Genomic DNA, 16199 nt, shown 5'->3' with positions numbered 1-16199 from the left:
TGAGATGGTTTTTATTCGTTATTTGACACTATAAACCATGCTATAAACACACACTGACCTCCTCGAGCTTTTATTTTGGCACTTCCGGTTACCGGCATTTTGATTTTGCATATTAGTTAAATATTTAGTTTCACCCTAAACATTTAGATTCAATATTTAGATTTAGATTTAACATTTAGATTTAGATTCAACATTTAGATTTAGATTTAACATTTAGATTTAGATTCAACATTTAGATTTAGATTTAGATTTAACATTTAGATTTAACATCTAGATTTAGATTTAACATTTAGATTTAACATTTAGATTTAGATTTAATATTTAGATTTAACATTTAGATTTAGATTTAAAATTTAGATTTAACATTTAGATTTAGATTTAACATTTAGATTTAGATTTAGCATTTAGATTTAACATTTAACATTTAGGTGTAACATTTAATATTTAGATTTAACTATTTAAAATATCTCTAAGTTGACAAATATTGTTGTAAATGTGGTAAAAAGTGACCGTCAAAAATTCATACCAGTTTTTTAAACATTGTTTGAAGCTAAATGTGACAAAATGTTGCTGTTATTTTCAGCATGAGACACTTTACAAACGGGGCCCCATAGTCAGGGCCGGTTCTAGACATTTGGAGGCCCTAGGCAAAATTCATGTTGGAGGCCCCCCACCCCCAATAAAAAACACTTGAAACAAATATGATTCCTAACCTTTTTATTTATACAGCATTTAATTTTAAATTTAGTATATTTTTACTTACACAGTACATAAGTTTGGACAAATTACTATTTTTAATGTTTTTGAAAGAAGTCTCTTATGCTCATCAAGCCTGGATTTATTTGATCAAAAATACAGAAAAATAATATGAAATATTATTACAATTTAAAATAATGGTTTTCTATTTTACTATACTTTAAAATATATTTCTGTGATGCAAAGCTGAATTTAGTGTCACGTGATCCTTCAGAAAACTTTATAATATTCTGATTTATTATCAAATGTTAGAAATGGTGCTTAATATTTATTTTATAACATGTGATACTTTTTTTCAGGATTTTTTGATTATTAAAAAGTTGTTTTAAAAAAGTCTTCACTATATTTTTTTATATTTAACACATCCTTGCTGAATATTCCTGTTTTTTTCTGTATTTTTGATCAAATAAATGCAGGCTTGTAGAGCATAATAAGAAACTTCTTTCAAAAACATTAAAAATAGTAATGGGTCCAGACTTTTTACTGGTAGCCTACTACATCAAACTTTATCTAAGGTAATCTCTTTTTTGTTTAATGAAGATGTTATTGTTCTTGTTGTTATTTTGCTGTTTTATTCAGTTTATTCACAGTTCCAGAATACCACTTCAGTAGATGAACATGAACGTGCTTTTATAATTGTTTTCATAGCTGCGTTATGGGCAGGATTTTTCCCTCCCATTTAATCAATATTGACTGCAGATATTGTCATATTATTAATATCAGTAATATGATATTATGTATTGCATTGCTACCTTAAATATGCTATACACAAATCAAGTGGAAGAGAAAGATACGATCGCTACTGAGCAGGAAAAAAAATCTAAACTAATATTCGTATAGGCTATGATGTCAGGGTATTATCTAATCATCAGCATCAGAATATAGAAGATAGACCCATAGATATGAGATCCTTTATTTGAAACATTTAAAAATGTTGCAGTGTGTTGGTTTTTTAACTTTGAATACAAACGTCTTGTCTTTTACTTTTGTAGCTTTTTTACTAGTCAGCTCCCAACGCGATGTTATTCATTGTACGCTCAAATTCAAAGCGTCGCGTCTGGGCACGTTAATGACGCTCGCGAGTCGCGCTCTTTTAAACTCGTAGACTAACAAAGCGGTGAATGATTTTTCCAGAAATTACGCTGATCTACAGTAGCCCACAAGTTTATATTTAAAATACATTGCAATCACTCCAAAATCGATGACCTGCATTACGAGCTGTGCTTCTTTGCGTGCCTATTTAGGCTTTTGCTTCGCACTCGCAGCACCTGATGGATGCGTTCGTTGACCGCCTCTGACCGCCGCTGACGTCCCCTCGGACTTAACTGGCTGCGCCTCTATATATACAGTCATGGGCTGGCGTTAATGTGACGTAATGTAACAGTCTATGGTTAAGATAAACATCGTCACTATTTTTAGGTAATTAATAAATGTTGAAATAAATTGTAGATAGGACATTTGAATTTTTTTTTTTTTTTTTTTTGTCCCTCTGTCTGGGCCCCATCCCGCCAATCGGGCCCTAGGCACGTGCCTAGTTTGCCTTTGCGTTAATCCGGCTCTGCCCATAGTTAACAACGGTCAACATGGTTTCTGCAAAATTGCCATACAGCTATTATTGTCTCTACGCATACCATTTAATTCATTAAGTATCATCTTCCTAATGTATAAGAATCTTTTGAACATAATTAACGATGGACTAGTTGTATATTTTGGTTACCTAATTTAGACGGCATTAAAACAGCATACAGTAGTCTGCTAGGTGTATGCGTTGGGTAGACATATGGATAAACACCGCCACCTAGAGGATTGCGTAATCACAGCCTCTGTGTGTCATGTAAAAAAAAAAAAAAAAAGTGTAAAAGAAATAAACGATCACATGTTATTACAGTTTTTATTCATTATTATTGTGGAATCACACAAATCCATAGATAGATAGATATTTAATTGGCACAGCATGATATTATATTATAAACATACTGTATGTAGTTGTAGTTAAAGATTAAAATACATTCATCTATACATGCATCGCACATGTAGAGCCACTGAATACATACTCTTCATATATTTATTAATACTGGCAAATGAATACATTGTGAATACATTTGAATGAATGAATACATTTGTTAAATGCAGAGCTCACCTCTGATGATGATAATGATGTTGATATCAGATCCAGAGTCATTTAATGCTTAAATACAGCTTTTATTTTCGTTGATTTCGTTCTTATGAAGATTTTTTTTGTTGAAAATTTATTTTTCTATATTTTGACAATTTAAACTCCCCAAAATGTATTTTTTGTTTTAAATGTCAAAGTGTCTACTTTCATTGAATTATTATTATTATTATTATTATTATTCAGATTTCCTAGCATCACGATCATGTGCTTGCTCTTTCTGCCTGCCTACATCTCAAAACAGAGCAGATTTTCTGTCTGTACTGAGACGAGCCATAATAGTACAGTAGAGGGTCCAGGAAAACACTTGAGCTCCCCAAACACACAGCCAACAGGTAAGCCGGATAGGTATTCACTCCTCTGTTTCCTCCAGTAGCTAAACAGACACAGTGATACAACAGGATGCCATTGGATGGTGCAAAACACACCACAAACTCCATCAGCACGGCAGTAGCCATAATCACGGCTCTTCTTTCCTTGGAAGAAGATGATGTCGTTAAATGAGTAGGTTTGACACTGAGCACATATATGATGGTAGAGTAGCTCACTAAGATGACGACCAACGGCAGGAAGAAGTAGAGGCAGGGGAGGATGGAGAATAGGTACAAGTAAAACAGCATTGAAAAGTCATTTTTTGGCAGCACATCAAAGCACGTGACCCCCACCTTCTTGACATTGAACGTTTGTGTCACTGAGAGAATCGGCACCGTACCAGCGAGCGCCAGCAGCCAGACCAGCACACATACACACGTGGCGTTCCTTGCACTCCTCCAGGTTAGAGAGGCAACGGGAAGCGCCACAGCCAGCAGTCTGTCCACACTCATGCACATCATCAGCAGTATGGAGCAGTACATGTAGCAGTAGTAAGCAGCACTGAGCACACGACACGCCACCTCACCGAACACCCAATCTGAAGCGTTCAGCTGGTAGTGGATCTTCAGAGGCAGCAGCAGGGTGAAGAGCAGGTCCACACACGCCAGGTTAGACATGTAGATCACAGACGCATTCTTCGCTCGAATCCTACAGGTGAACGTCACCAAGGCCAAAGCGTTGAGTGGCAAACTAATGAGGATGATGAAGATGTTGAACGAGGGCATGACGCGTGTGACCATCAAGCCTTTAAATAGCAGAACTGCCTCCTCTGGTATGCCCAATCCTCCAGAGAATGGAATAGTTTGGTTATTGTATGTATCTGCACTTAGATTATTTCTATTAGAATCTGTAACCAAAACACAAACACAATCAATGCTTTAATTGACTGACTTTCGAGCAAAACAAACCCATCTGACAAAAACAGACTTCAGTCTCATAAACACCTTATATACATTTAAATTCATCACATCAGCTAGACACAACTGAAAGTCATGACACTCATGAGATCGCTGATGTACTTACCATTTAATCCATCGAATGTTTGATTAACTGTAAAGGAAAGAAAGTAATTTATGTTCTCCATGAATACAGATGAGCTGAGATTCGAACTCTAAAGTATTTCACAACTTTAACATAAAAGATGGATAGACATGGATGTACAGTGTTGTTCTTCACTCATGAGTAATTTCTTCTGAGTGAAAATGACAGGATATGGTTTAAAATGTTGTGACATCACCAAAGCCTTCGGTCTTGATAGAGCGAGATGAGAGGAACACTGATTGGTTTGGGTGTGTCTGAAAGTTTAGACACAGGGGTTTGTGACTTCCTCAAGTGATCTACTCTATATATATAGTCCATTACCATTACAAAATGGTGCATCTCCAAGAAATAGGGTGCAAATTTGCTTAGGAATACAGGAATCATTTAGAACATTATAGTGTTTTACTCACTTTGTGGAGCAAATTAAAAACTAAAATACTTGACTACACATATTTAACAGACTGAAAGTAATGATAATTATAATAAATGCTAATGATAAATACTCCATATTAAGCACTTCTGTAAACAAAAACCCACTGGAGAGTTCACAATGCAAGGTCTTGCGGTCTAATAAGGCAGCATTCTCCAAACTAATGCATGTGGTTAGGACATAAATCTCCACAGAATGTCCAGTAAGAGCTCAAGTGTTATTGCCAGTAAAGCTCAGATCTAGAAATGTTTCACTTATCACCGTTCCTTTGTGGATCCATTATTGTGTAAAAGGGTTTGTGGCTTCCTAAAGTGATCTGCACGTTCCTCTGCATATTAAATATTGATAAATGGTACAGTAGGCTAGTTATTAATGATTATTCAAATAAAGACAAATCAGATACACATGAAAACAGTATCTTACTTTTACTGTAAATGTTCACTCTCATTAACAAAAGCACGCAGGACTTGAAGGGACGCTGCGCAGACCGATCGGTTTAGACATCACAGTAGCCTGCTGCAAGAGCGATATGGATTTTAAAAGCATGCAGAGCCATCTGCTCGCTAATCACTCTCGCGGTACTCTGATGTCATACTCTGATTGGTCCATCCAGCGCACCTTCAAGTCGAACACACCTATCACCAACTGGGAGAGAGGAGGAGAGAAGCCCACCATCCATCAGAATCATGTGACCTTACACTGTGTCCTAGGTAACCAGACGCGATGCGAAGCTGCGACACCCGATAAATGTTTTCCATGTTAATCAAAGTTTTTGTCCTAACCAGCCGCGACGGCGACGTGCTACAATTCTATTTTAGAAACGGTTTCTATTTTTCTGTAACGTCGTCGCAGCTTGAACAAAAAACACAAAGTGTGGCAATGATAATCTCAGGTACTGTTTATGTGCTTTATTTAATGTTAAAAGCGTGTAATGTGACTTTGAATATCATTTAGTGCTCCCTGCTTTGTAGCTTGGAATTAAACAAATTTCGCCACTGGCAAAACCAGCAATGCAAGTTTGAGAGGAGCTAAAAAGCAGCAAAGGATGCAACAGCGATGCTGACCTGGCGTTCTTCTTGATGGACTAGCAAGTCAATCTCTTATTTGTAAACTTGCTTGCGTTCTATGTTCTATGTTGTTGCTCTTGCTTGTTGTATGTAATTTTTTACAAAGTTGTTCATTCATCCATTGTTGATAATAAGACCAGTCCACTAATTTCCACATATAGCTAGCTATCGATTAGCAGAGCTGTTAGCAGACTTGATAACAAACACTCGTTTCTCTTACGTGTTTTTGCGTTATGTTTTATTGCCCAGCTTGCCACACGAGCAAGTTTACCAGCTGAACTCAGGTGTTGTGATGTGTATTTATCACATAGTCCTTTGTCTGGTTCAGGTTTCGTATGGCACGTGTACTGTGCTTATGCAAACTTTACTGGCATATTTGTATGAAATCGTGAAACATTACCTCGTCAGTAGACATCTTCGGAGGCTATCTGTGCCTGTTCGATGTCCGACGCTTCCATACTGAACAGGTACCGGTATACAGGGGGGAGGGGATCAGGTCGTGAGTGCAGAGACAGCTCTGCGTGAATGGTATTTACGAAAGTAAGGTTAAATACAAGTACTCCACAGCGACTCTTGGGGTCGCTGTTTAAAAAACCACGAAAACTGCATAGTGTGCCTTTAATAAATGCCTTCTGAAGCAAAGCGATGGGTTTTTGTAAAAAAATCCATATTTAAAACTTTTTAAGCTATAATCACTGGCTTCAAGCAACGGCCGTACGCGTGTTCACAAGAGAGTCGAGTTTTGGCAGAAGGATGACCTCTGACCCAACGTATGTCATTCTCTTATATCGAAATCCTCTGACATTTTTCTTTAAAACTTCAAATTCGTGACCGGCATTTTGTCTGAGTAGGGGGAGGCTGCAGACCTGGAGCCGGTACGTCCCAGGCAGTTTTACGCCCGCCCCTGTTGTTCCTGATGCGTCCAGTAGGGGGAGGCTGTACAGCGACACAAATTGAGGTTGGCCTATGGTAAATAATCTGCTAAAGTTATTGTTGTTTAGCATGATGCAACATTTATTATTTATAAACGATTAGCTAGATAGAGCTAGGGTAGGTAGATATCAATTCATTTCTATATATCAATGGATGGGTTTATCATTTATTTTGAGAGCCAAAAAGTTCTTGACGGTCAGGTTGATGTTCTGTCTGGCTCAAACTTAGCTAACCACGTGTAGGTTTAGCTGCCCCTAGTCTTCTCTACTCACTTTCAAAATTAATTTTCTTTTTCATTTTCTTTTGTTGCCTGTCTTTAGCTTGCGTGAGATGCCTCTTCTGGTAAGACCCTGTTTACTCCTTGCATTAAAACATACTCCACATGGTTTCTGGGGCAACATTACAGTAGATATTGGAAATATGTGAACTTGTTTTTTTACAGTCTATGGTGTGAACACACAAAAGACACATTTATAATAGGCATATATGTATATGTAAATCTTTCTCTCTCTAAGTAAAGAGTTGAACTGGACACTCACTCAAATATTTTGATTATTTCCAACATCATACATGATAAGACCCACATTAAAAACTTATATGGTTTGAATGTAGATTCTAGTTTGAGTTGTTTCTTATAAATGAGATGATCTAATTATCTAATTTATATCTTGATGTAAATTTTTCTTAAAACAGCTTACTGATCTGGACTAATATGTAGACTATGTGCACTTAATGTGGGTTTTATCATACTGTGTCTTTACCAAGTTCTCTTTAACTTGCATCTCATAAAGGTGTGTGTTTGCTTAAGCTACTTAAGAAAATGAAAATGTCTCTCTAAACTTGTATAAACTTTTAACTGCATTCCAAACCAATAGCTTGTCTAGTAAATAAACGACTTACAGACACATACATGGCCATGTTTTTAATGTCATTTTCAATTTTCTCTGCACAGTCAAAAGAAATCAAAGTGGCTTGACACTTTTTCCAAAAGTGTTCCACCAACAAGTGCCTGTACCATTGTGCTTTGAAGATCAGGAGCAAATTGATGCAATCCACACTCACATCAATTCTGGCCAGCACAAACACCCACAGTGACAAGATCAAATTCACTGTGGATGTCCTTTTTTATTTTTTTAATGTTACATTTTTTTATCAGTGAGCGGGAGCACTTTGCCAGGAGGATAGAGAAACACTTAAAGAAGAGTGGCAAGCCATAGGGGAGTCATCATAATTCATAAATGGTGTTAATAAATAGTTGTTTTTGTGAACAACAATATTGTCTCTTTCTTCTAAATGGCCCTTGGAATTTTAGAAAAGGGATAAATTGAGTTTGTCTTCATAAAATGCTATGTAGTAGCCTGGATGCCACCCGAACTTAGCCCCGCCCACAACATTTTTAGGTCGGGAAGTTCGGTCTGGACCTCTGGACTCGATCCGTTGAGGAGCTATTATGCCCGAACAAAAATTGTTCAGACCAATCAAATTATTAGGGCGGGCTTTATACGATGATGGACAGATGAGCAACGTAACGTAATCATCCACGTCACCAACGAGCGCTTGGGTTGAATTCGTACAACAAAAACTCAAAGGTTTCTAAAACATATAATATCCTTGAGTCTGTTGTAAAGAACCTTTAATGTGTTATATTGACAAACTGTAATATTGTATAGCCTATCTCAATCTCTTTTTATGTCCGTATACCTCCCTTGTTTTATTATTATTTTTTTTTTAGTTTTTTTTTTTATTCTCACTGTTAATGCTTGTATCTTTCAGTTTGCAATAAAAAAAAAAAAAAAAATATAAAAAAAAGAATTCGTACAACAAAGATGACTGCCGCTGGAGAACTGTTATTTCACGAGTTTACACTTACAAATAAGTCAGATAGAATAAATGCATATTTGGGGTGCTGTCCGAGGAGAGGGCGGGCTCGGTATTCGGCCCGAACCCAAAGTAGCCAACTCCCCCCGTATTCCAGGCTGTGAAACAACAAGCCGAGAGTGAGTGGAGGGATGCTGAAAACTGTCAAGGAATGTTAGGTAAGTTGACAGAGTGAATACATGCTTCCTCTCATGCTGATAGACCGTAGACGGTCATTGTTTGATGACAAGTTGATTGGATGTGTAATATTGCTGTTTGAGCATAAACAACATCTGCAAAGTTACAACGCTCAAAGTTCAAAGCAAAGGAAGATATTTGCTTTTAAAGAAATTGTTTTCTAAGAACTACAACTATGGCTGGTGGTAGGGACTATTCCTCCCGGGTTAGTGACATCACCAACCCTAAAATTTACATAAACCCCGTCCCCGGGAACGCGGTTTATAGATTATCATGACGGAATATGCTAATCAATGACTAGAAGAGTTAACTCCACATCAGCTGCATAAATTCGTCAACTAACGATTCAGAAATGTCCTGTTGCATTCTACATGTTGTCACTTCTTCTTGAGTCTCACCATCATTGTCTGACTCCGGTTTGAACATAAAAGGCTAAAAGTTTTAGAAATTTTCAGTGCATGTCCATGTGAGTGCTCTTGAAACTCCGCCCCCTGTGCTGGGAGCAGCAGCTCATTTGCATTTAAAGGGACAGACACAAAAACGGTGCGTTTTTGCTAACCCTAAAAAAGTGACAATTTTAACATGCTATATAAAAATATCTGTGGGGTATTTTGAGCTAAAACTTTACATACCCACTCTGGGGACACAAATACTTATTTTACATCTTGTTAAAAGGGCATTATACCACCCCTTTAATTTCCAAATTTAACTTTATATAAATTCACAACAACAATATTTCACTCAGTCTCCTGTATATAAAAACCTTTGGTGAATATAACTATTCTACAGTAGGTCATCATTACTTGTTTCAAAGTTTCAAAGTTTCCCTTTCACACAGAGATTCCGGAAAATACACGGATAAAGTGACCTGGGATTTGACCCGTCAATAGAGTCAATATATATATATATATATATATATATATATAAATTTATTAATTAATGAATAAATAAACACAGTGCACCAGTGCTTGCTAGCCATATATACCATATATACCCTATTTATATGAGTTAGCCATTAGTCTCACCACTGCTGGATAAAAGCTGTTATAGAAGCGAGTTTTATGTGTGATGATACTGTCCGCTCTTATATGTCTCAGGCTGTAGGTTTTGTGTCTGGGCTTCAAAAGTGAGTGAGCTGGATGATGATTGTCACCAAGTATGGACTGAGCTTTCTTCTTACAGCGCTCTGTGTACAGTTTGGTCATGGGTGTGAGGTTTGTCCGAATGATTCTCTCTGCAGTCTTTATGACTCTTTGGAGAGACTTCTTCTCTGCCTGTGTTGCATTTCCAAACCACACGGTAATGCCATATGTCAAGACAGTCTCTATAAGTCCTCTGTAGGCATGAGTAAGAGGGCACATCCCAAGCCCAGCCTTCTTCAAAAGCCTGATAAAATACAGTCATTTTTTAGCTTTCTTCACTGTGGTGACAGTGTTTGTAGTCCAGCTCAAATTAGATGTCAAATGCAGGCCCAGGAATTTGTGGCTGTTGGCCCTCTCCACCACAGTGCCCTTAAAGTCCCACTCCGATCATATTTTGAGCTATTTTAAAACATTCTCAGTGGTCTTTAAATGATGATTATGCCGTTTTTAGCCAAAATCACAAAACCTGTGCCGTTTTCTGGGACTTCTCTTCAGCAGAGCGGCAGTAGCTCATTAGCAATTCGCATCTGCGTTGTGGGCGGAGCCGTTGGCTGAAGCGAGATACATAGGCAGCAACAGCCTCTTTCTGTCTTTCTTTCTTTCTGTGAACACAGAAAACATTTCATCACTGGATAGTTTTTTTCGTTTAATTAAAGTGTTGTTTTATGTCAGCTGAATGTCCGGAACGCTTTTCAGAGAAGATAAGGCAACTTATTTAGCACAATTCATACCCAGCGGCAATTCAGAAAAAGAAAAAAAAATCTCCGAATATGGAAAGAATCTATATGAGGATATATGCGCATATATGAAACCTATATGCAGTTTATATGCACATATATGCTGCATATATACAGCATATATGCTGCATATATACAGCATATATGCACATATATGATAATATATATGCTGCATATATGCGTATATATGCCACATATAGGCAAAATTGAGGTGCATATATGTGCATATACAGGCCATATAGGTCTCCTGTATTGCTTCTTTATATATACATATAAGCCCTATATGTACATACAAGATATGTCTCCTATATAGCTCATGGCAGGATGGTCATTTTGTAGCTCATATCTCACTTTGGCAACTGTCATACATGATGCCTAGCTCAGATAGGCACATCTATCAATTCGAAGCTCACGGAGCTGAGAAGATCAAAAAGATTTTTTATTTATTTTTTTTGTTCAGTTTTTTGTCTTATTTTTGTTCTTGTACTATTTGATTGTTCTTAAGTAAATAAATAATGTAAATTTCTACATTTTGGGGTTTTATTTATGTTGCCTACACTGTAAAAAAAAAGTGTAATTTTACAGGTAATGGTCTGTATTTTTTTTACAGAATTTTACCGTTTTGTCATTATAGTGAATGCCTGTTATTTTACAGATATTTGCTGTAATTTAAAGGTCCACTATTAAATTTACAGGTAATTGCTTGCTTGTATTTTGGTTTTACATCAATTTTACGTTTTTTAAAAGGAACTTGTCTGTATTTTTACAAAGTAATATTTTACAGATTTTTTTCTGTGAAATTAGAAAACAAAGAAAAGAAGGTATAACTGAAGAAATCTGCATCTATTCAATATGTTGTCCTTACAGATTATTAAGCATGTGGGGGTTAAAGTGAGTTTTTTTTTAAGGTTAAATAATAGTATTTGTAGCCTACCCTACATAGGCTACAGTAGACCTGTATTGAATTCTTTTTTATTGCATAGTCTTTTAATCTTGTCTTGCAAATAGATGCTCATTTTGATCATTATTTAATTGTCTTATTCTCCCATAATTTCATGTATATTTTATTAATATTTTTCCAAATCTCCGTTGCTGCACATTCAGGGCTTTGTGTGTGTGTGTGTGTGTGTGTGTGTGTGTGTGTGTGTGCGCGCGCACGTGATGACGCAGATTCAAATTCGCCGCCATTACGTTTCCGCTGTTTAGTCCCGCCCACAACAGTTAGCTGATCAGTTGACTTTGGATCTGTATCAAGGGCAAGCGGGAGATTTGAATTCAGTCTACTCTCCTGAAGTGGATTGTGAGATTAACAGTGGTTCAAAGCAATCGTATTCGTCGAGAGCAGCCGTGAGCAGGAGTCCTGTTGTCAGTCAGTCCGTTTGGATCACTGATCTATATAATGTCATTGGTTTGGATTCTTCGGAAATAACACCCTTTTCAGTGAGCCTGGTTCGTCACAGCGGACATCATGCCAACCGATCACCGGCTGAGGTAAGAGTCTGCATGTGAACGATATTTTATATTACATTTGTGTTAAGTTTACGTTACAGTTTTCAAGCTAACGTTAGCATTTTAAATGATGTTCAGTTAACTGGCGAGAGCTAGAGGCAAAACACTGAAAATGTAGCATGCGTCTTTATATTTCCCATCTGTTTTAAGAAAGATCAGTTGAACCCACACCTCAAAAGACCTAAAACAAGCTTTCGTAGACTTGTTATACATAAAGTCTGTTTAATTGTGTATAAAATCTTTGTTAATACGCGATAGTATCTGTCAGTAAATCAATCTCTTAAATGGCGGGACATTTTTAAACACTGTCTGGAAGCTGAAAACTCTTCTCTTAAAAAATAGTAACCACGTTTTTGGCGGATTTTATTACCATTTTTAATAACCAGTTATACTACAAATAGGCCTAACGTTACCAAGTTTTTTTTTTTTTGGTTAACCATAGTTAATTTTCATAAGGGTTGACGTGGCTATCAAGACCGTTAAGAAAACGAATTCAGTAAATACTGTACTCGTTGATGATACAGGAAAACACATGAGGCTAGAATATGAACACCACATGATAAATTGCATATTCTGGCTGCATGCTTGCCAACACGTCAGTTGAGGTTTTGCATTGTCCCAGTGGAACATATTCTGACATGTGCAAATGTAATACTGAGTTGTAAAAAAAAGCAGAATGATCATGGCAAACAAGGTATGGGAAGAAGTAATTTAAAATATTGTAATGGCCGAGTCTTCTGATTCCATATGATTGCACTAAAAGTGTCAGAAAATTTAATTTGTTTTATACTATATTTTCCCATGTGAATATTCATTTGATCCTTGTGAGGCCACTGGAGCTGCACAAGGTTTGGTTTTGCTTCAGTAAGACCACGATTGTGTTAAATTCCACCCATCTATTATCTTTTTTTTTTTTGTATTGTAACTAGGCTCTGTCATTTAGAAACATGGGTTTTCCTATCACTTAATGACACATATCTCTACCTTTCATTCCAGCCAGAGGATCTGACGGTTGCTGCTCGCATCTCAGCCTACCTGATGGAAAATTCTTGCTGGATGAATGACCTTCACCTTCAATTTAACCTTGCCAAGACAGAACTGCTTATGGTTTCACTTTCAGCCAAACCATGCGATCCTGCTAATTTGCATTATACAACACTAGAAAGATCCGGCCCTTCCTATCGGAGTCACACAACTCCTTGTCTAAGCTCTTGTTCTATCCAGACTGGACTATTGTAATGCTCTCCTGGCAGGCCTTCCAGCATCAGTCAAACCTCTGCAACTGATCCAGATGCTACAGCAAGACCTAAACTCATGTGTCTCCAGAAGCTTGTGTTCTGTAAGTGAACGGCGCCTTGTGGTGCCATCATCCCAAAGAGACACAAAACCACTTTCACTGACCTTTACCTGGACTGTTCCCTGCTGGTGGGATGACCTGCCCAACTTAACACATTTTCAAAAAACTGCTAAAGATCCATCTTTTCATAAACACTTGACCCAATAATACTAAATCTTTGTTTTAATAATAAATAAATAAACTTGTGTACTGTGCTACACTAACTGGGACTTGTCACTGCACTTGTTGCTTCTATTGTTCTCTTAATTTTTAAATCACTTTGGATAAAATGTAATTGTAAATGTGTAAAATAAGTTATATTAGAGTATAAAGGCATACAGCAATTGCCTTTTAATGTAGATATTTTTACATGTTCTAAATTATATACTAAGATTGTATTTCCTATCATTCACATATCTTGATGTTCAGTGTTTGTTTAATGAGTAATACTGTAAATGTGCAGGTATTTTGTACTTTTGTAATTAATTTAACAGAAATTGACTGTACATTTGCTATTATTAAGTACTTAATTAGAGATTGGTCAAAGTTGTGAAATTGGAAATGCAAAAATTAAAACTGTAAATATACAAACTTTGTATTTGAATTTATGTACTTAATGCATTTTTATACATAACTTCATAGATATTATACACAGAAAAACTATATATTAAAAGATAATTACTGTAGATAGACAGCATTATTATAAAATAACTTTATAAAACCCTAAATTTACAGTTTAACTTGAAAGTTAAATGGTTTTTTTTTATGTAATTTGATATAATTTATCCATTTTTCCACGGTTTAATAAGCCATTATCAACAGTAATGTACTGTAACTTAATTAATTTTGACTGTAAAGTCAATTCTGTATTTTCACTGTTTTTGCCTGTAATTTTGTGAAATGGTTATTTGCTGTAATTTAACGGAATCCGTCTGGAAACTTTGCTGCCAGAGATTTACCGTTTGTATACGGGATTTTTTTTTTTTTTACAGTGTAGGCCTAGTAGCTATGGATTTTAATCATTTTACTAATATATAGGTAAACATATAGGTGAACATATATAGGTGCATATAGGTGAACATATAGGTGCATATATGTGCACATATAGGTGAACATATAGGTGCATATATAGGTGAACATATAGGTGCATATATAGGTGAACATATAGGTGCATATATAGGTGAACATATAGGTGCATATATGTGCATATATGTACATATAATATAGGAAAACGGCCAATTTTATATATGTCACATATATTAAAAACCTATATCAAAACCTATATTAAAACATATATGTTTATATAGGTTCTTTCAATGTGGGCCAGTCCCTTTTTTATGCCACACATTCAAATGTTTGCCATAATAAAAAGCCCAGTGCATTCACATCAGCAACTGTCTGAGAACACACAGACAGAGTGTCTTCATTTCCTCCACCCTAATAAATAAAAATAGGCCAATGTAAAGCATAACTGTTGTAAAGCAGGTTATGTTTGGTGTTCTGTCTGCTGCATACTGACCTCTGTGTGGGAGACTGTGTGTATGTGTGCTGGCTTCAACAGGGACACTGTATTTCCCTCTACTGCAGAACATACAGTCAGCCATATTTAAAACTTTAAAAAAGTAGTAATGTATTGCACATACTTACTTGCTTAGAGGAGCCAGCACCAGGGTCAGATTGTACAGCACCTGTAATCACATCCATAATCAGCCGTCCCTTATTACCTACTCAGAGCCAACTCCTCCGCCACAGTGTATTCTGGTTTACTGAATTTAACTCTTTATTTCTGTTTGCTGCAAACAAGTGTTTGTGATAAAATGTTCACAAAAGTAATAAAAGGTTGTTGTAAATATCACCACTTTGAATTATATTTTTTATATTTTGTCTTTATCTGCTGCCAATAACATTTGGATTTGGGGTTGCATCTAAAAATCAATGAATATTAATCTCTTACATACATGCAAATTTTTTTATATATATTATAAAAATAGGCTATAGGCTATATTACACATATATACACATTATATATATATAAAAATGTGTGTGAATATATATATATATATATATATATAAAATTTTACATAAATATAGAACGTATTTGTTTAACTTACACATTAACAATCAGCAATCTTTCTCCAACAGTCTTCTCTTGCTTTGGCAGCAGAGACCGTATTGTTTTGAGCTTGAATACATATTTAAATTCATCATAATTATGAATGATTATCTCTTGCTCCTCCGCGGAAAAATATATCGCTCTCGCTCTACCCGCGATTGGTTGTTCAGCGTCGACGTCACTCTTTTATGTGCACGCGCGTGTGGAGTAATCATAGCTTGAGGATCAAAGCCTGAGTTGACAGAGAAAGTTGATGAGCTGCATCATGGTACCAATAAAGCCTGATTGCATCGGTTTGGTTTTGTCAACTCAAAACCAATCCTGTAACCCCGAGTTTGTTCAGCTACCTTCATGGTACAGGCCCCTGGTTCCTGAGTTTTGTCATTAAAGATCATCATCATTATTATTATTATTATCATCATCTTCATGCTACTGTATTTCCACTACCACGTTACGTAACAACCTCTAGACTAGATTACTGTAATGAATTACTAGCTGATTCTCATGCATCCTCAATAAACAAGTCACAATTAGT

General features: G+C 36.2%; 1 protein-coding gene across 1 annotated transcript; it reads right to left on the bottom strand.

Annotated features, from left to right (window-relative positions):
- Positions 1–3132: 3132 nt before the first annotated feature.
- LOC309477554 (proteinase-activated receptor 1-like) lies at positions 3133–10188 on the bottom strand (the record flags this gene model as incomplete). The annotated part of the gene is made up of 2 exons (XM_082140828.1): positions 3133–4148; positions 9981–10188. The coding sequence occupies 2 exons, from the start codon at positions 10186–10188 to the stop codon at positions 3133–3135; spliced, it is 1224 nt and encodes a 407-aa protein (XP_081996954.1).
- Positions 10189–16199: the final 6011 nt, after the last annotated feature.

Source organism: Leuciscus leuciscus (genome assembly GCF_965113295.1).
Source record: "Leuciscus leuciscus genome assembly, chromosome: 16".
NCBI lineage: Eukaryota > Metazoa > Chordata > Actinopteri > Cypriniformes > Leuciscidae > Leuciscus > Leuciscus leuciscus.
Note: the sequence above shows the minus strand (reverse complement) of the source record. Positions and strands in the feature narration are given on the sequence as shown.